The sequence below is a fragment of the Protopterus annectens genome, chromosome 17.part0, assembly GCF_019279795.1.
Source record: "Protopterus annectens isolate FY-2018-M chromosome 17.part0, PAN1.0, whole genome shotgun sequence".
NCBI classification, from domain to species: Eukaryota; Metazoa; Chordata; order Ceratodontiformes; family Protopteridae; genus Protopterus; species Protopterus annectens.
In genome coordinates this window covers 813,946,318-813,968,636 of record NC_056751.1, presented here as the reverse complement: position 1 = coordinate 813,968,636, position 22,319 = coordinate 813,946,318, and the positions used below count along the sequence as shown (strand labels likewise).

Sequence of the window (22,319 nt, the reverse complement as noted above, 5' to 3'; positions counted from 1 at the left end):
GGATGTGTAGGATGCACTGGGGGCTATGCTAGCATGGATTTATGTCAGCAGGGACACAACCTTAGCACTTTATGTAGCTCAGCTTAAAGGACAGTGTAGAGCAGTGTGTGTTGTAACTTTAAGAAGCATTTCCACGTGTAGGCATGTGCATATAAATAGTTAGCATGGGCAGGCAGCAGTGCCATTTTGAGAGAACAGCCGGAGTGTTAACATGTATGAGTGTCGTAGTCAGTCTGTTTGTAAGTTTATTTAAGTTTAAGTTACTAAGCCTCAATCCACATGTGTTTGTGTGTAGTAAAGCTGCTTGAGCCAAACCCACAACTGTTCATCTGTTTTATCCTGACCGGAAGAGCGACATGGTGTCAGAACCGGGATTGAGAGTACAACTTCTACAAGCCATGAGGTGCAGAGTTGACGGTGAAGCTATATTGAGCAGGTTGGGTGATACAGTGCTCAAATGATTAAAAAGGGCTAGAAACAAACTTCAGGTAACTAAAACTTGCACAAATTATTTATTTTGCAAAGAAAATGATACAGAGCATTCATAAGTCACAAAATACATTATTAATCAAAGGAAAGGCACACAATGCAGTATTAATTAAAACGAAATGTTTGAAACCACAATGTTTGCTAAAACTATCAGAAATAATTATATGTGGTTCAGAACTTCCTCCAGTTTGCATAACAAGCATGTTTGAAGTAAAACGAGCACAAGAAGAGTATAATGAGCATGATAAGAGGTTTAATGGGCATAACGAGTGCAATAAAAGAGAAAAATAAGTTTGTAAATGCAAGGCAGCTGCATTTTGTTTTAGTAAATGACTGTATTTTGGCATAACTACTATTTCACATTGACCAAAGCCATTCAAAGCATAACTAGAGCTGTTTAAAGTATCTCAGAGTGCGGAAAGTGTTTGGAGAGTGTGTACTTTAAGGTACAGTTATTTCAATGAGTTTGATGTGGGCAAAGTACAGTTATTTTGCAAAGTACAGCAACGTACAGCCATTTTAAAAAATTCTTGTGCTGTATAAAGTTCATTTGCAAAGTGCATGCATTTTGAAGTACTTCTTACTCTGAGCTTCTTGTGTTGTGTACAGTTCATTCGTAAAGTACAGTCATTTTGAAGTATTTCTTACATTGATAAAGGGTGGTTTCCCAAAGTACAGTGATTTTAAATAGTTCTTGTGCTACGGAGACTTATTTGGCAAAGTGCAGTTATTTCAAACATACTGTTGTGCTTTGGGTATAATTACAAGTTCTGGCATATGTTTATGTGGGTGCATGTTGGTACATAATTTCAAGCACCTTCATTACTTTGTGTTGATATGGCAGAGGCGTTTCACAGACCCAGTCGACTTGTGTTTGATCATAATATTGCAGAGAATTGGAGAGTATTTGAGCAGGAATACAATATTTTCATGCAAGCAGCTTTTTCTGACAAAGATGCATATATGAGGGCATTTATTTCATTTAACTTAGCGAGGTCAAAAGACATTGAAAGAGATAGTTCATTTGTGTATACAAGAGAAGGGGAAAACTGCCATAATGTTTTCCCGGCTGAATCAAGAGAGGACCCTGAGTGCTTGAAATGTAAATTTAGAGAAATGTGCAACCCCCCCCCCCCCCAGACAAATGTTACATTAGAGAGGCACCTATTTTATACAAGAGACCAAAAGCCAAGTGAAACTTTTGCAGCTTATGTCACTGACTTGAGAACTAAAGCTGAAATGTGCAGATCTGGTGAATTGAAAGACAAGTTAATAAAGGACAGGCTTGTGTGTGGTGTTAATAATGCATCAGTGATAAAGATTTTACTTGTGATAATGATTTAACATTGAGCAAAGCTGTAGAGATTTGTCAAATCCATGAGCTCACATAAAGGCACAAAAGTATGCTTGCAGGTGATAAGAGCATGGTTTCAACAGCCTCTAGAGCAACAGCCTCTAGAGAAAGTGAAGACAGCATGCAACACATGGCTAGCAGAAGCAGGCCTAAGCACATAGCAGCTGCTGCCCCTGCAGGTTTTCCAGGGAGGACCTGTAACTTTTCTAGTAAGTTCCAAGACTAGCCCAGCAAAACAGACATGCTCAGTGCAGTATAATGGTAAGTCAGCAAAACCCTAGTCAAGTCTTATTGTTAACTGTCAGAATTGTGGTGCCAATTATGAGTCTAAAGGAGAGACATGCTTAGCATTTGGTCAGCAATGCCACAAGTGTAAAAAATGGAACCACTTTCAAAAGTTTTGTAACTCAAGCAAGCCTCATCCAATTATTAAGAAAGGTCATGCAAAAAAGCAAGTTGATGGTGTAGAAAATTGCAACCCTACTTTCTGTGTATATGGTGTATCAGTGGTCAGAGAAAAGGTTAATGCAGCAGATTTATTGGAAAAGAATGAAGTGTTTTGTACTGTCATGATCAATGGTAAACCCACAAAGCTCAAAGTAGACACTGGTTCAAAGTGTAATGTAGTGTCACCTCTAACATCTGCTAGAATGAGAGCTGGTGAACAACTTAATTTGGCTAATTGTGCAAAACGTGTTGCTTATGGAGGTGAAAAGATTCAAACCGACGGCTCAGTAGTGCTTTCATGCTATTCAGCTGGGAGCAGTTACAGCTTACAATTTTATGTAGTCAGAAGACCTGTGCAGTCATTATTAGGTCTCAGAGACAGTTTAAGAATGAAACTGCTTTCTTTTACCAAAGAAGTCCATCTTGTAAGCACATGTTCCAGCTTCAGTGATGCTATTTTCTCAGAGAATGCTGATGTTTTGGATGATAAGCAAGGCAAACTTCCAGTTGTACACTCCATGAAAATTGGCCCATAGGTCAGTCCAGTGGTCAAACCAGTGAGAAGAGTTCCAGTAGCTATGCAATACAAATTCAAGGTCCAGTTAGATAAGGTGGTGCAACAAGGTGTGACCTGCGCAGTCACAAAACCAACAGAGTGGGTGTATTCCATGGTAGTTGCTCATAAGAAAAACTCGGATGAAATCAGAATATGCATTCAGCCAAGAGACGTGAACAAGGCATTAAGGAGACCTTATTATCCTGTGTGTACAGTCGGTGAGGTTGCCATCCAAATGCCAAGTGCCAATGTTTTTTCTGTCTTGGGTGCAAAGAGTTCATTTTGGCAAGTAATGCTTGATCGCAAATCTTCATTACTGACTACATTCAGCACACAGTTTGGTACTTACAGATTTCTAAGAATGCCTTTTGGAATAAATTCTGCCAGTGAAGTCTTTCAGCATGTAATGGAGACATTTTTATCAGGTTATCCTTGTGCTATAGTAGTGGATGATTTACTGGTTGGAGGTAATGGAGTAGCAGAGCATGACAGAAACCTCAGGGAAGTTCTGGACAGAGCGCATGAAGTGAGCTTGAAGCACAATCCTCTGAAATGTAAATTCAGGCTACCAGAAGTTACTTATGTAGGTCATATATTTACCAGTACAGACTTTTGACCAGACCCTTCCAAACAAGTAGCCATTCTTGAGACGCCAGCTCCAGACTTGGATATTTCCAAGCCATACAGCGTTTCCTTGGTATAGTTAACTATTTGGGAAAATGTATCCCTGACTTTCATGAGTTATCAGCCCCTTTAAGAGATCTGACATGCAAAAATGATGCTTGGTCATGGTTGGAGCAACACCAGAGAGCATTTGATAACCTCAAACAGCAAATTGCCAGCCCAACTACATTGAGATACTATGATGTCCATACGCCAGTAGTTTTTTCCTGTGAAACTTCAAAGTTCAGTCTTTGTGCAGTTATTCTTCGAGAGGGTAGACCAGTTGCCTATGCATCAAGAAACTTTTACCCAAACTAAAATGCAGTATGCTCAAATTGAGAAGGAACTTTTGGCAATTGTGTTTGCATGTTCGAAGTTCCATGATTATATTTATGGCCGAGCTATCCAAGTCAAAACTAATCATCAAACTCTAGTCACTATTTTAAAGAATCCTATGCAAACAGCTCCAGCAAGACTACAAAGAATGATACTGAGATTGCAAAAATATAACTTCAAAGTGGACGGTTCAAAAGGGAGACTTCTTTATCTGGCTGATACCTTATCCAGATCACCCAGAAATACCACAGAACAGCTTGATGCAGAGACTTTTGACTTTGATGTCATGGAAGTGTATAATTTTGTCTACCACGAGACTTGAATTGAGAGATCATACAAAGACTGACAATTTTGCAGAAGCTCAACCACTTCATTAAATGTAGGATGGCCGTCAAAGCAGTCTTGTGTACTGCCAGAAGTACAACCTCATTTTCCATACAGAGATGAGATGCTGATGGAAGATGCTATCCTTTTCAAAGGTCCCAAAGTTTTTGTTCCTACTTCCTTACAACATGAATACATTCAGATTTAGCATCATGGCCACCCAGGTTCCGAAGCCACCAAAAGAAGGGAAAGAAAACTAGTATTTTGGCCTTCTCTGTCAAAGGACATTGATGAAGTGCTTTCATCTTGTTCAGTATGCAATAGCACTAAACCGCATTTGCAAAAAGGACCACTTCAGCTAAGCCAGATTCCTGAACTACCTTGGTCAACAGTAGTCACTGACATATTTGAGTGGAGCAATCAGCATTACTTAGTGATGGTAGACTCTTATTCAAACTAGTTTGAGATCGATTTTACTACCTAAACTAATGTTCAGTACTGTTATTACTAAGTTGAAATGTCATTTATTAGTCCATGGTAGTCCACACAAAGTTATTTCTGACAACAGTGTCCAGTTTACCAGTCAATTGTTTCAGAAATTTTCAAAAGAGTGGGACTTTATCCATGTTACTAGTAGTCTGGAATACCCAGTCAAACAACCTTGCTGAACATGCAGTACAGAGTGCAAAGCAATTACTAGAGAGGTCAAAGCATGACAATACTGATATCTTCTTTTACTTAATCTCAGAAATATACTCTGTGACACCTGCTCAGAAACTGCTATCGAGGCAGACCAGAACAACCTTGCCTATTAGTTCTAGTTTGTTGGTGCCTAATGCTAAAAATAGAGCAATCAAAGCCCAACTCTTTAAGGAGCATTCCCTTCAGAAGTCCAGCTATGATAAAACAAGCAGATTTCTTCATTTGTTAAAAGGAGGAGAGACAGTGAAGATGCCAATAGCGAAAGGCTTTGATCAAATTGGTCAAGTGAGAGGCATGTGTGTCAAGCCAAGATCCTACTTAGTGGAATCTGAGGGTACAGAATACCAGAGAGACCACAGGCATCTTCTTCCCGTGTCTGAATCGATATCGCAGCATTGTACCTGTGATACAGACTCTAGATCTCAGAGCAACCCTGACAATGTTCATACTGAAGAACATGTCTCAGTGTCTATTCCTATTCCTGATGATGTCCCAGATATCCCCAAAGTTGAACATTCCTTGAAGACAGTCCCTGTTGCTAGATCCAATTCTCATTTTTACGTTACATGACCAGGTCATATATCTAGACCTAGTGTAAAATACACAGCAACCTGCACAGGATTGTTTTATATGTGTTTAATTTTGTATGATTGCATGTCAAAGAATTCTGTATAATTGCATGCCAAAGGATCATGTCTGTGTAATTGCATGTCAGTGAATACTGTCATTTGGTGCATGATCTATTTCTCAAAGAGGAAGGCTGTAGAACATTGTGCTGTAACTTTAAGAAGCATTTCCAAGTGTAGGCAAGTGCATATAAATAGTGAGCACCTGCAGGCAGCAATGCCATTTTGAGAGAACAGCCAGAGTGTTAACATGTATGAGTGTAGTAGCCATTCTGTTTATAAGTTTATTTAAGTTTAAGTTGCTAAGTCTCAATCCAGATGTGTTTGTGTCTAGTAAAGCTGCTTGAACAGAACCCATGACTGTTCATCTGTTTTATCCTAACCGGATGAGCAGGAGACAGGTTCAGGGCATGCATGATAGAGAGCTCTGCTTCTCATGCACTCCACTGCCTATAAGAGGGGTCCCTTCTCAGAGTTGCTGTGGCTGTACTATGACCCTGACTAGTTGCTGGTGTGCTACATGACTTTGACTGGCATCTGCTGGAGGTTGTGCCAGCATGATAGTGGCCATGACCATGGGCATGCCCACGCTTGGCTATAGACAGCACCACAGTTGATGTGGAAGTGCTAATAACACAGGAACCGGATTTCAATCATCCGTAACCATGTTGGTTTACATCTGTGGTTGTAGCATATGACTGTCAATGAGGATGGCGCAACACCCCTGCCAGATGAACCAGTGAAAACACTACACAGTCTAATGTGTGATTCAGTCAACCCAACAAATCACACATAGTGATCATGCAATCCTGTAGGTGAACTTGCGCTGCCTGGATCCTCTTTCACTCTTTCTACCATGGCTGTGGTGAAACTAGAATGTGTCTCCATGATGGCCCTGTAAGTACATTGAGCTGCGGCTATTGATACACCAACCTCGGTGGAGGGAGGGCAGTAACAATATCTCCAGTGAGCAGTATTACCAACCCCCTTGAGTGAACTTTCCTGCCCACAGCTGCTAGAAGCAGATTTAGACATCTGTCTACTGAAGTCCAGCACATTTCCCTGATCTACGATGCCCTATCATCCTGTCCTCTGTCATAAGGTTATATATTGGGGGTATCAGCACTCAAAGAGACTGTGCCTATGGTTTGTGTAAGGGATGTGTGGTGCATGAAGCCAGATAAAGGTGGGAGTTTGGCTATAATGGACATCCATGACTATACTGGATATCTATTAAACTTACTGAGTGACGATAATGTCTATGTGGAGTCATCAGTGAATGAAAGTAATGTCTCATTGAGCCATAAAGGTGGTTTTAGAGGAGTTTCTTTTGTTTGATCATATTTCTCAAGATTTGTGCAACAATTTGAGAGTGGAAAACCCAGTGGTTTCTAGGATTTTCAGTATTCTGAAAATTCATTCTTGTGTAGGTAATCCACTGCTAGTTGCTAGTAGTTGCAAGGGGTTTGGTTACTAAACCATTGGCCAGATATGTGGATAATAAATTAAAGCATATTTTGGTTTTATTCAAGCACATTGTTATGGTTTCACAGGATATGCTTAATAAATTAAGAGACATTAATTTTGAGTGTTCAGATACGTTTGTGGCTTGTGACATTCAGAGTCGCTTCTCTGTAATCCCACAGAACACTGGACTTGATTGGTTCAGTCAGATAATGAAGACATTTTGTGGCCTCAATGCCATTGAACCTGATGTGGTCATAGAATGTATGGACTTGGTACTAAATAATAATTTTTGGACTTTTAATGGTGAATGTTTCAAACAGATTTCAGGTGTTGCCCATTATTTGCAAACTTTGTGCTGCTCTGGTGTGATATGGAAAATGTATTTCAGAGCCATCTCTTTAGAAACTGCAAAAGTTATTTTCGATATTTAGATGACCTGTTGATTATTTGGGGGATACTAAAGAAGAATTTAAAGAATTTTTGATATGCTTCAAAAAAGCACTGCATTTTTTAAGATTTACATCTGTAATGAATGGTAGTAAAATTAATTGTTTTGGACACTGAGATTTTAAGGACATCTACAGGGGTATTCATACTCAAGTGTATCGTAAACCCACTTTTTGTAATGCCTTCCTTTCTTTCAACAGCAACCAGCCCTTTTTCCAGAAAAAAGGAGTGGTAAAAAGTTAACTGATCAGAGTTTTTAGGTTAACAACAGATGATAATGTGTTTAGATCAGTTTGAAATCTTGAAAGGCATGTTTTCTAACAGGGCCTTTGACTCTGTTGGAACAGTTGCAAAGGGAGGTATGTGCCCAAAGAAGTGATCAATATTCCCCAATTTTTACTTCTGGGCTTAAACACTTAGTGGGGGAGCAGTCAACACAGACTATGAGAGAACATGATTCTACATTATTCTCTTGATGTCCAGGATATTCAGAATATTATTTGTAGGAATTGGCAATTACTAATGTGTGATGAGAGTACTAAAATGAGTTTTTTCTCATCACTGGGTTTACTTTTAAGAACAAAAGAAATATAAAATCATTATTAGAAAAGCTTGTTTATGATGTGGAGAGACCTCCCATTACAGTGAAATATGGACATTGTAATCAATGTCCGTATGTATGTATGAATCTTGAGGGTGTTTGGCAAATCAAATTAAATAATGTGAGGTGCGGTGGCAAATTCTCCTGTAACTAGTGGTGTATATTGCACTACGTGATACTTGTATGGCTTTCTACATAGGAAAAACTGTTAATTCTCTTAATAAGAAAATATATCAGCTTTTATATAGTATTAAGTGTAAAGACAACACTCTTAAGTTTTTGGTACTTGAACAGGAGAAATGTGAAGCATTTTCTGGTGATTGGATGAATCACTTGTCACTTGTTATGATGGGAAATGTATTGGTAGATTCATTTTGATGTCACCACCCCTCCAGGCTTGAATGAGAGTATCTCCATTATAAGTGAATTGAAAAGAAGAGAAAATATTGTTTAAAGATTTTTTAGTGATTGTAGAACTAAATAATCCTGGGGTTGTTATTTAATGATAAGTGATATCCAAGAAGTCTGTACGTTTTTTGTACATTCAAGAATATATTTTTAAGTTTAAAAATGGTGATTGGCTGACTCTGTGGGTGTGCGATCAACAGTTGATTTTGAGACTATTTAAGTGGTTCTTGGTTTCTTAATGCGGTTCTGATGATGTCTTATAAAGATGAAAGCACTTAACCACATGTACTTTTATTGGTTAATTTAAGTTTTAGAGTTGAATAAAAGAGTTCCGCTGCGGACAGTCCGACGTGTTTTTTATTTATTATATTTTGATATTACGCAAGTGTTTTACACCGAGTCCATTGTTGGTCTTATTCCAGTAAGAAAACTCAGATTCTTGCCTACTACTTTAACCATATTTGTACTGGCTGTGAGAACATTCTATTTGTTTAAGATATCGCAAATGGTCCTACATTTCTGGAGCATGGCAAAGGTATTTTTTAACTTGATATTCTGTGTCCTGTCATGGACATGCATTTTGTCACAAAAAACAGAATGCAGCTGTGTTGCTTAAGTTTAAAACTGAGTCATTAGTAAAAATAACCTCTTAAATGTACTAACCAAAGCTCTTAAATGCACTAACCACACACAATAAGATCATTAATCATGCAATCTAATGCAGTTTTTTAAGAACTTGCCACTGTTTGTGAGGCACGGCATATTGGATCATCTGTCTTTTAACTGTATTCCTTTATACAAGTGATGGATGCATTCTATTCCTATATGTGTTCTTTTTACAAGGTTTCCTAAAAATTCTGATTTCTGTTCTGCCTGTTGTATAGAATTCAATCCAAAAAGAAAACAGATGTATCTCAACATCAACATTAAAATTTTAGAAAGTGGTACAATTCTTCAAACTTTCTACAAATGTATTTTAAGAAATAACGTCACCATGCTTTATGAAGAAACTCTCATCTTTGAATCTTGTATTGGATATCAATTGCACAATACATTCACAGCTGCCAAATTATTTTATGAAGGTTATTGCACCCTAGGACATGACCAATGACATAAACTCAAACTGCAGATTTCAGGTAATATATCAGACTGTTCAAGACTGAAGCATTAGTGTAGGAAGAAGCATGCATTTGCAGACATACATTCATTTCCGCAGCTGTAAATTAGCAATGTAAAGTAGTTTCTCAAACAAGTATGCAGTAATGCCTAACAAGAATGGGAATTATAGAGAAGTAACAGACTACCCAGCCAGGTATTGAAACCCAACAGTGCAGCAGTTGTTGGATTCCCCCCACCCTGAAGTTCCTTTGTTTTTGTATAATGGCCACCCTGTAGTGTAGCATTGCACTTAGGAAATTGCTATTCATTTTATTATTTTTTATTGTATGGTTTTGTGATTTTAAATTATTTTGTTTGTTTGTTTCTTGGTACTTGTAGTAGTGGTGGTGACTTCCCTTCCTTGTTTATTAATTGTAAAATATTTCACATACTTTAATTTTAGAATGGAATCATCTAGATAACTGACACTGAATTTGAGCATTTTATCACAAAGATGTGTATGTGTATTTGTGTTTAATTTGTGTGAGTGTGTGTGTGTGTGTGTGTGTGTGTGTGTGTGTGCGTGCGTGCGTGCGTGTGTGTGTGTGTGTATCTCTATTCAATTGTCCACATGTAAACTTTGAACTGCTTCGGCACTTAGCAGATGAGATCTAGAGAGAGGAAGGTCAACATGCAGAGCATTATGGGTGAGAAGGGAAGGGTTAGTAGCCTAGAAGAGTTTCAGCTGCTGAGCTGTCTTCTAGCATTAGTGTTTCTGTTTTTGAGGATGAACCAGCTCATATACATATAATTTCAGTAACTTATGCACATTTTGCTTATATTTCTATGCATTTTATTCTAGCTTTTCATAGCAATCCAGCAGTCTGGTTCTACCTTCTGTCCTCTCAGTATGTGATGGCTACACCATATCACATGTCAAGAGCAAGCCAATGATATTTTACATTTGCCTTGTTAAACTGTACAAATTTTCTAAAAAAAAATATGGTCTCTAGTACTTTGGCATGTAGGTTGTTGATACCTACTTCATAAACAACATTTTCTTAATTGTTTTAACCTTTTTTTCTTTTTATGCATTTAGTATTTGGGAGAGATATCTTTGGTCATAGATGTGGCTAAAGTAACAAAATAGCAAAAATAGCCAAACATAAAAAAAAGTTATGGTGTTTGTTTATTTGGCACGTAGGTGGACTGGACCACAAGTTCTCATTTTCATTTCCAACCTACTTATATTATAAAATGAAAACACACAATGATAGCTCAGTGATTCAGTGACAAAGACATATGAAACTGATCTTGTCTGAGAAAGTTCTTTGGACCTTTCCTCTTACCTTTTTAAGAAATTACATCCACAGATAAAAATGTTAAGCTGACCTAATGCAGGATATTTGTTTGTATACAGTTTCTACAGTGTGTATTTTTTGCGTTGTATATGCTGTATTGCCTTTTACCTAAAATGTTTACAAACATTTGCATATGAAGTTAATTTTAATTTTCTTATGTGTTAACCTAATTAACAATATTTTTAGCACCAGATCCGTTGTCCTGCAAAGTAGGAGTATAGTAGGAGTAGGAATATAGTAGGAGTATAGTAGGAGTAGGAATATAGTAGTATAAAAAGTAAGAACAAAGTAAAGTGGAAGCATAATTACCGAAAAGAAGAAAATAAATTTGGAGATTACACCTTGGTCACAACCATGTGAAGCGTACCGCAAAACTAAGGCAGAATATCTGAAGTATTCACATTTAGTATTGAGCATGATGTTGAATTTGCATTCAGGTAGAGCCCTGATTGCAATGCTAGTCATGAGTTCAGTTAACTAGTTGGAGCCAGTCACTGGGGTGAGGAATGGGGTATTTTGGGGAGTGGGGTCTTGGTGATCATGTATCACCATATGGTTTCAAGCAACATTTATTTATTTAAATTTGTTGACCGGGAGTGTCCGACTGAATGTAGGTCCATTTTCAGCGGAGGCTCAGGGAGAAAAGCTCCACAGTTAAAATAAACAGACAGTAGTTACATTGGATTAACAATTTAACATAGCAATTACTTACAACATATTTACAGATGAAGAATATAGTACATCAGTAGACAATTAGAATCTTTATCTGTGAAGTACATAACAGACATCAACAAATGTTACAATAAGAAGTTCCTGCTGTATAATAAGTGTTAGGTTTATGAGCATCTGAGCTTGCTATAATCAAGGTAGTTAGTGGAGTGGAAAGAAAGGTAGTGGTTGGATGGGGTGGGTGATATTTGAGTGGGAGTTGCAAGGGCATAGCCAGCATGTTTTAGGTGCGCTTTTAGTAAAGTTTTGAAGTGGGTGCATGATGGTACAGAGGTAATTGTGGGTGGAAGGGAGTTCCATAATTTGGCTATGGTGCAAGAGAATATTGAGGGGCAGACATTTAATCCTACAAAGCCATGTTTTATACTGCCACTAGGGATACGTGAATGGACACATGCTCCCATCATGACCCACTGTGTAACTTCCATTCACCAAGGGGAGGAATTAGGCCCTAAGTCAAACATTCACACATGTGCAGAGGGTGGTGTAACAGTGGACCCACCCTGAATTCTCTGCTTCCTTGCTTGGCCTGTACTTTGAGAGGACTCTGCTCCCAAGCTCCTCTCCCCCACCACCCCAGTTTGAGAGCACCCATTATTTGATGGGCTTGCTTGACTTGGAGAATGAGATGAAGAGATCTGTCATGCAGCTTATGGTCTAGGCACCTCTTGCTAAGACCCTAAAGCCACACACACACACACACACACACACACACACACACACACACACACACACACACACACACACACACGCACACACACAAAGTAATGTAGGTTGAACTTAGATTCCTATTTGAATGTTTAGTTTTTAGGGACAGAAATGGACTTATGCTTTTCTACTGTTTTCATACTAAGTTGATTTGTTTTGGGAATTATTCTAATGATGTGTTACTATTCACTGAAGGAACCCTTTTTGAAGATAAAGGAGACAAAATGGCCAAAAAAGGTCTCTGCATTTGGGAAACTATTGAAAGAATCCATAGGAAAAGTCCAGTGTTCTTCAACTACCTCTATGTACAGTCAGAATGGAAGGTAGGTTATTAAAGATATATTTTTTTAAATGTAAGCATAAGTGGTTGCATGGAAGACATTACTATGCTTAGAAAATGGGCTGGCTGTTAAATTGTTTTGTATTTGTTTTTTTTTAATTGCTATGTAGTTTTTTTTATATTTTTGATTTAAAACAGTTCCTCCACCTAATGTTTCAAACTCCCTGTAGTATATGTATATTATGTTGGAGGAAGTATTTTACATCCAAATATAAGTTTGGTAAGTGTTTAATGTGTATACTCTCTCTCTCTCTCTCTCACAGGCAACCATTAGAAGTTTCATGTCTCAGTACCTCTCAGCTGTCTAGGTTTTCACAGAATGTCCAGAATTTTTGAGTCTTTGTGGTCAGTTGTTCATAACATCTGTGGTTTACTGGCAAATCACTTGGGGTTAAAGTCATTAAATAATGAGTTACATTTGAATGTCAGACTTTATCGTAGCTCTGAACTAATCAGGGACAAATCCAAAAGTCACCAGTTTTAGGTGGGGTTAAGGGAGGTAGAGCTAAATTTTGAGTCAAAATCAGGGGTGTTCCTGAAAATCAGGAACAGGTGAGAGGTATGGACTTCATATCCTTCTAAAAATGCATGTTAACATAAATCCTGTTATCATTATAACAGTGTTTTAATTTTATAAAAGCAGTGTTTAAAGACCCCCCCCCCCATTATTTTAGGCTTTATCTGGATTTCTTGAGTTAAGAGACTAAGAGATATGCATATCTCTTAATTTTAAATGACTTGGATCCACTGCTCTCTCTCTCTCTCACACACACACTCTTCCACTTTCATGCACACAAGCAGCGATACACTCACACATGCAGACAGAAACACTAACACACTTGTATACAGATATGTATATATATATATATATATATATATATATATATATATATATATATTATACAGACACACACTCCTATTTTTTTTTTAATTTATATATTTTAATTTTACACTCGCTGAACAGCAAAAGCGCTGCTTAGCGAGCATAAAAGAATGCCTCTTTCGATCTCACTTTTATGCACACATATACTCACTTCTATTTTTAATTTTTTTTTTGTTTGTTTTAATTTTACACTTTCTAAACAGCAAAAACACTGCTTAGTGACATAAACTAATGTCAGCTGTTAGCGTCCTTCCGGGTCTGAGCTACACTGCAGCTTAGTATACTGCTGTGAAGCAGCACACTCATTTTTCAGTGGGCATTGCCTATGCATTAACACCCTGCTGGACACTTGTTCTCCAATCAGAATGGCAATGTACAGGTTGCCCATTCTCTGATTTACAATAAAACTGTCCACCATTAACTGACTCTTCCACCTCTCTACATTCTCTACTGTTGTGAGGCAGAGGAGGTATGGACATCCTGGCACATTGCCATCTGACATTAAGGTCTGTCCATGCTCCTATCTATTCACCTGTGCTTGGCATGCTCTGAAATCGTTAAGGTCTGTGCATGCTCCTATCTATTCACCAGTGCATGGTATGCTCTGAAGTCAGTAAGTTCTGTGCATGCTCCTACCTATTCACCTATGCATGACATGCTCTGAAGCCAGTAAAGTCTGTGCATAGGTACTTCGAGAGGCACAACATCCACTTCAGACAATGTGTCTACACCCCTCACCACTGAGTTTTCTTAACCTATAGCCTCCTTGGCCTCTACCAGGCATTAATTAGGCAGGAAAAAAACTGTATCCCCTTTGAAAGAAGGAAATCTAACAAGAACCCCTCAGTTTTCCTGACTACCACTATCTGGCACCCAGCTCACTAAGTAAAATCTGATTGTTTCACTATCAATTTGAAAGGCCAGTAAAATGTGTAGTACTGAGGATGAACAAGGTGCTTCAGTTATAGATACAGGATCCTGCATAATTTTCTGCTGAAAATGATCTCTAATGAATGTGGTCATTTTGGGGTCAAGGTTATTCCTGATATTAATAACAAGTTCAAGTTGGAAAAGAAGACTGCATTGTGTATCTACTGAGTTAATTACCAGTGGAAAAGTGATCCTTCCCAGTGCAGACTCAGTTATGCAGTATTATATTCAGACTGAGTGTCACCTAAAAAGATTAACAGAATGTGGGCTGTGAGAAAAACGCATCAAGCATAATATGTGGTCTATATAAGAAGATCTGTAAATAGAGATTGAATTGGCATTATACCTTGTAAGAAGGGAGCAGGAAAAGGGAATCATGATGGGAGTATTTAAGACTTTCAAGGGAATTAACAAAGTTCAAAAATACAATGAGTGGGTGGCTAACTAACCGCTGAAAATTTTTTTGATAGGGAGTCTGCTGACAACTGTATAATTGAAAACACTGTCGCAAGTATTAGAGAGTATATTTTATTGACCATGCCTTTTGCAATTGGAGTTTTCACTTTCAATGACATGTATCACCCCAGAAGTTAGAATAATTGCATTTGGGAGGTCCAGGTCATAAGAAACGGTTTGACCCCACAAAAATCTTACTGTATTGAAGGGCAGCATAGTTTAGAGACATACACATATAGGAATAAAAGATCTTATGTGAGATTAGACGGGGTGTGGTTCAGTATTATGTTAGGAAGTAATTTTCACAGAAAAGGTTTTACATACACTGACATAGCCTTTTTGAAGCAGTACAGAACTTCATACAGTAAATTAATTCAAGATTACATTGGATAACCATAAAAATGTTCTACTACAGCAAAGGAATGCATGCCATCTTAGTTGACAGTGAACTGAGACATATTTGTTAAACAGAAAAATGGATAGAGTACATGGGTCAAAAGGTTTATATCTTCTTCTTTTTATATGACTTTTGGTAACATGTAGCTACTTCGGATCCCTTGACCGAGGGCCTGAGACCAATCAGTAGCTCACTTTAAAGGGGATGTGTGCTGATGCACATCTTCTGTATGTAATGTAGTATGTCAATCTAAATTCAGTTTCATACACTCTCTGTCCATTACCACAAATAATGTATTTCTATAACCAATGCATTGCTTATCAGAACATGTAACACTTTATTTCTGCAGCGAATGCTGAGGCCCTCAATAACAATGCCAAATCTAACTAAGTGGGACTACTATACAGAAGAAACATTGTCGTCTGGCCCTTCATATGACTGGGTAATTGCAAATGTGAAACCAGAGACCTCAGAAGACACTGATCACATCAATGGAGCTGCCCCACAGAGCAAGAGGAAAACAGTGTGGCCTTGTTATGATGATGTGAGCAGCGTACAGCCTGATGGGATCACAACACTATTATCAGTAAGTTGGCCAGATAAGTAATCGAACCATTAAGTGTCATGTTGTTCTAAATATAAACTGTTTTCACATCATAATCAGACACAAAATTTTAGATATAATTACAGAATTAAAATGATGGAGTTCTATCAATTGATTCCAAACAGTAAAGATGTTACAGTTTCATAAACACTGAAATTAAAGGCATTAAAGTAGCAGTGTATCAATACATGCTTGGGAAGGGAGATAGTAAAAGACCACTGACATAGTAATTGCAATAGATATATCAGATAAGGAAATTCCTGTTGAGTCTGAGCCTGGATGGCCTCAGGGAATAAATGTGTTATGGTGTATTAGTTTTTCTTTTTTGATTCATGAAAATATTTTTATCTTTTTTGAATTATAAAAATATTTTTTAAATCATTCATTAAATGTATTTATCTTTATATGCATGTATTTACTTTGTTAACTAGGCATGCATATATGGGCTATGCTGTATTTATTTTGGATGCTATTGCTGAAAGATAGTGTTGGGTTTGGCATAATGGCTAAGGATTTTACCTCACAGACACAAGGTACAAGGGTTGATTCTCACCTTAGGGAATGGCCTACAAGGGCAGCTATCCTAGTACTTACTTATGAACTTGTGAACAAGAACAGAAAATGGCCATACAAATGAAATATATGCAGCATTAAATATTTGCAATTATTTGCTTAAATGTATACTAAATTCATAGAGGGAAGAGAATTTCATATTTTAGTATAGTATGGAAGAGTTTTTTTCATTTGAACAAGTGACAGTTTTGAGGACTGGCACAGGGCATGTTAGTTTGCTATAGAAAACTGACTGAAATGTGATTTATGATATTTAAGAGAAATACCTCACTGACATGGATGAATGAGTCAAGTTCCATTTAGATTTGTTACAACTCTTCTGTTGCCATATATTGTAATGATAATGCACTGTTTGTAGGAAACCGGTATGTACATACAAAATAACTAACTCCAAATGTGAGCATGAGGTATGAATAAAATAGGGCCGATGTGACAATGTGAGGTGTCATCTGCGCCAGGGAGAGTAGGGCAGTGCATGTGTAACATATGCCAGCATAGCTAGCTAGAGTTTTATAAATGGTTTTGTGTCATTTGACTATCGCACTGACTTGCACAGATGCTTGTGATAAAAATGTATCAACAGTGTTCTTATAACTTATTAAATGTTTTTGTTTAAACAAAGAATTCTGGAAGAAAAGAGCAGAAGTTTTTGAAATTGTTGTATAGCTTTCAGATACTGCAACAGATCTTAGCAAAGCTCTGAGTGTGTATTGTACGCAGTTAGGTGATCAAATGTGATGTCATTCCATAACCTGCACTGAGAGGATGGAAGTCACACAGGAGCTTGTTTTGCTTTCTTTTCTTTGGAAACTAATATAAAAATATATGAAAGTTATCAGAGTTCAGTTAATTCAGTTCAGTGAAAGTTTTGAGGCTCATCACATTGCCTTGTGGAAGTAAACATCTTAGCATCTAATCTTACTTTACTGTATTAATTAAGTTAGCTAGGAAAAAGCTATTCTTTAGACAGTCAGGAAATACAGTGAGATTAGTTAAGTATTGTTTTTCTGAATCTATTTTAATCTGTCCAACTGTGTTATTTTTATTTCTCCTGTAATTGAAACTCTGGTGTCCATTGTACTTAGATATTTAGTATTCTCATGTTTTTCTATTTTATTAATTATTATTAAATATTTTATCCCTGGATAGCACACTCCTCTGTTCCACACTGCTTCTAACTGTCCATCTAAGCATCCTTGCTTAACTGTATAGACCACTTCTAATAGCTTGTAGCAGTTACCCATAACACAATGTTATTTTCCTGATTTAACACTTCAAATGTCAAACTTGACACTTTCTATTGTCACTGACTTAATTATTCAGTACTAAGAAAGAATTTACAAAATCTCTCAATATATTATATGTACATATATGTTTATGAATCCCACCGTTTTATACTTATTGTTATGCTGTACTACACTATGTTACTTAATTAAATGGAGCTTTTCTCCCCGGGCCTCCACTGAAAAAGGACAATTGTCCAGTTGGACTTTCCTGGTAAACAAATGTAAAATACATTTATACCTTTCATTGTGGCTGGTCTTTTAGAGAACGCTTTTAACATCTTGAGAGTACTTGTGCTTATTCTAGTGATGCCTTGCTGCTTTGGTTACACTCTACCTTTTATATTAGTATTGATTTTACTCAGTATAATTGGATACCCTTGTAAGAGCCTGAGAGTAGTTGACTGGTGGCCTGCGCAGAAGGGTACAGCTAGTAAATCTGTACCAGACTTTCCCAGGAGAGTGTGTGTGTGCATGTTCATAGGTTCATAGGTGTGTACTAGGCTTATGGCCCTGGAGCCTTTAAAAGCCTAGCCCATAGGATTATCCTGGTACCGTGCCACCTGACCTTAGTTCCCAGTGCCTTTGTTGAGTAGAGTCACTGGAGTGATCCCAGGGTGAATTTTCCATTTCCCATCCACTCATTAATATTTCTCTTGAAGAGGGCCAGTGAGGCTCTCTGCTTGACATGTATTATAAGTCTCTTCCACAGCATGGACAGCCTCTCAGTTATGACCCTGTCCCTCTAGCTTGTTCTGTTGATTGTGGTAATGAGGTTGAGGTCTCTGGAGCGTGTAGTGTGGAGTGATTGGGATTTCTTTAGATGTAGCATTTCTAAGAGAGCTGGGTTAGAAATGACTTTGTAAGTTAAGCAGAGATCACCTCTAAGTAGGCTATATGACAGAAAATAGTTGGAGTTTTTTTGAGTCTGGCCATATAGGACAAGTGTTTAAGGCCTAGGATCCTCTTTGTGAGGTACTTTTGTGGTATCTCCAGTTGTTGCAGGTATCTAGTGAGGTACATGCCAAATAGGGCATTGTACTTGATGATTGGCCTAATGAGGGAAGAGTAGAGGGAGACAATGACTTCTTTCTTCCTGGATGCAAAACCCTTAATAATGAGATGTGCCACTTAGAAGGACTTACTGCCCACAGTGGCAATGTGGTGGTCAAAAGAGAGCTTGATGTCAACCCGTGTTCCCAGATCTCTTATAACCTGTGTTCAGTGGACTACCATCAATGTGGTAATTCATGGCAACTGGGTTTTTCCCAAAGGGGATGTTGGCACATTTTGTGGCATTGAGCTTAAGGCCATGGTTCTGACACCAGTCGTTGGTCTCATTGAGGCCTTTCTGTAGGCTGTCAGTATTACTTGGGGAGTTAATTATGGCACTCAACTTGCAATCATCTATGAACTTTGTCAGCCAGAGTCCCTTCATGTTGGCCTGGACTTCAGAGAAGTAGATACCAAACAGGAGAGGACCCAGGACCAAACCCTGTGGGACTCCATTTGTGACTGGTCAGCAGTGTGACCTGGAATCAGCTACTTTCACACTGTGGGTTCTATCTGTGAGCCAGTTTGCAACCCACCTACTCATATAGGTATTGATGCCTAGCTTAATGAGTTTTTTGATGATTCCTGAGTGGGGAATGGTATCAAAGACCTTGGCCAGATCAAGGTAGGCTGTATGAACCACCTTGCCTTCATCCTCTGGTGACTGACTCAAAGAAGTCGACCAGGTTGAGCAGGCATGATCTACCCTTCACAGAACCAAACTGTGTGGGATCCAGAGTTTGGAGATTCCCTATATCCTTGTTTATTAGGTCCATAATGATGTGTTCATTAGCCTTGTGTATCAGACTCATCAGACTAATGGGGCGATAGTTCCCAGGGTCTGTAGTCTTGTATGTGTGTGTGTGCATGTGTGCATGTGTGTGTGTGAAAAATCAAATACCCATGTGTGTGTATCATCTACGTGAAATTGGGACACAGAGCTCCAAAGTGAGTCTTGTTTGGGATCTGGAGAGACAGAGAGTCTAGTCCCAGGTCTGGAGCATGTTCCATGTGTGCACTTGAGGAAAATTGTGTTTGATGTATAGAGCTGAATCTGAAAAATACTGTGTAAATTCATTCCTGTTTTTAGAGACTGTCTCTCACCAGAGTCAGTGGTGAGGATTGAGGCTTCTTGATTACTGACCCAGGATAGAGAGGCCATCATGTATCCTCCATTGCCCATAATGAGTTAACAGTGTGATTTGGCAGATGATAACATCTTTAATAAGGGTATGACAGGACAGTTATCTGTTGTGTATAGTCTCTGTGTTGAACACCACTGCAAGAATAGGTGCTGCAGCCTCATAAAGGAAAGCTTCTGTCATAAACTAAAAAAAATACATATTTTTCTTCATAGTTTGATATTGTATGCTGTACTAATTGTCAGAATTACTGTAAGGGTTTTTGTGTTTTTGCTGACCAACAAGCCACTGCCATGTCCAATATCACCCTTTAGTTCCCGGTTTATTGGATGAGAGCTTAGTTTTGGCACGATCATTATACAGGCACTTTAACATTCCCCTAAACTTGTCTACAATGTTCCAAGGATGAGATGTACAGTATGATGTTGAGGGTTTGCCACACACTTCCATAAGTGATGCTCTCCCCATATTCATATCATTATTCAGTCTCTACCAAAGATTATAAGTGGGGTGCATACCCCAGGCCATATGCCTCCAAGTCTCCTCTCTGTTGGAGATGAAAAGGCTGTACATTATTGTTCAACAATGAATAAAATCCAAATAGAGTGTAGAAACACAAAAAATGAAGCAGATCCACAGCAATTAAAAACTTTTATTCACTGATTGTAGCGCCTCGGTGCAACCACCTTCTAGGAATACAAACATACAATCCAAGACCTCCACCTTTATAGAATTCAATCCTCAAATGAACTTTAATAAGTTCCAATTATGCAATTAAATAATTAGTATCACTTCACATTTAAAGTAAACAGTGCCACTTTAACTCATAATTTAATCCCTTAAGGACCAATGTTTTGTACTTTAAGATATAATTTCATTCCTTATACAATAACTCTTCTTTTAATTTATATGTGAAGTGCCACTAATTATTTAATTGTATAATTTGAACTTATTAAAGTTCATTGGATGATTGAATTGTATAAAAGTGGAGGTCTTGGATTGTATGTTTGTATTCCTAGAAGGTTGTTGCACCGAGGCACTAGAATCAGTGAATAAAAGTTTTTATTGCTGTGGAACTGCTTCATTTTTTGGTGTTTTTACATTCCATTTGGATATTTTTTTCGTTGTTGAAGTATTTTGGAGTGAAGGTGCTGCTGTTGTTTTATTTGTACGTTATTGTTCCTCTCCTTCTGCAGCTGACTCCTCCAGAGTCTTGGTTTGTTATCAAACCCATGTTATTGAGGTTAGACTCAGATTATTCTTATTTTTTTATATGTATTTAGTTATAGCAACAGTGGTATGAGTCCCTGTTTTCCCAGACTGTCTCTGGAAACAGTGTTCGTGTTCTTTCTCACTGAATTACCCTGATATGTATTAATTGTAAACTTTTGAATAAAATAGTTAATTTATATTTAAATCATCTTCTACATAAAGTAGGTAAAGTGCAAGGTTTTTTTTAAGTTTTCAGAGTTGTAGTTTCTAACCAACTTCCATAGACTTCTTCACATTTTTTAGTTTACATTTAAACCATCTTCTACATAAAAAGGTAAAGTTCAAAATTTTAAGTAATCAACGTTGTAATTCTTAGCCCACTTCCAGAGCCTTCCCAACACTTTTGCTTTAATATGAAAGTCATTATGCAAATTGAGCTTGTCTGTTGATTCATCTGTAACTGCCCGTTGTCACTTCATAGAGGGGCAGAGTGGATGAAAGATGTTTCTGGTATTGTATAATGTTCTTAATTTTGTATAGTTACATGGATAACAGAAACTTTACTTATCAAAAATGAGGATACTTATATTGTTATGTAGTTTTACATTTTAACTTACTTTTGTTCTTCACATAATGATATCTCCTACAACTAATTCTTTGGAAAAGAGTTTAACTTTAGCAGTTGCATGTGTTTTATAGTACTTCGATTATCGCATCAAGACACAGTCTCAGGATGTAAAATTGTAGGCAGTCACAGTGAAAATTAAAGACACTGTGTTGCCTTCCCTGGTCTATATTAAATCAGCGAACATTTAAAATAGTGAACGCTGATTTATCAACCCATTAAGAACGAAACCTTAAATTCTGGAAGACACAGAACAGCCATTTTTTCCCAAGGAAAAAAATCACTCTTCCACAAAAAAAAAAAGTTCAAAACACAAAATAAACTGGGGGGCAGTGATCCCCACACCCCCTACTTAAATATACCAAATCCAAGATCACACCACAGTGGAGGAAATGGCCCAGCATTTTTTTCCCTGGAAAAAAATCACTGTTCTGCAACTTCGGGATTTTAAGGTTTCGCTCTTAATGGGTCGATAAATTTAATTTTAAGCATTCACTGATTAAAA

The 22,319-nt window shown here is 37.7% G+C and overlaps 1 protein-coding gene across 1 annotated transcript in view; it reads left to right on the top strand.

Moving 5' to 3' along the window:
• SBF2 (SET binding factor 2) overlaps positions 1-22,319 on the top strand; it is a 3,151,758-nt gene that overhangs the window by 2,957,431 nt on the left and 172,008 nt on the right. Inside the window, exons 38-39 of the mRNA XM_044058929.1 lie at positions 12,512-12,639; positions 15,672-15,908. Coding sequence (XP_043914864.1) covers positions 12,512-12,639; positions 15,672-15,908 — 365 coding nt within the window. The remainder of the gene's footprint in view (positions 1-12,511; positions 12,640-15,671; positions 15,909-22,319) is intronic.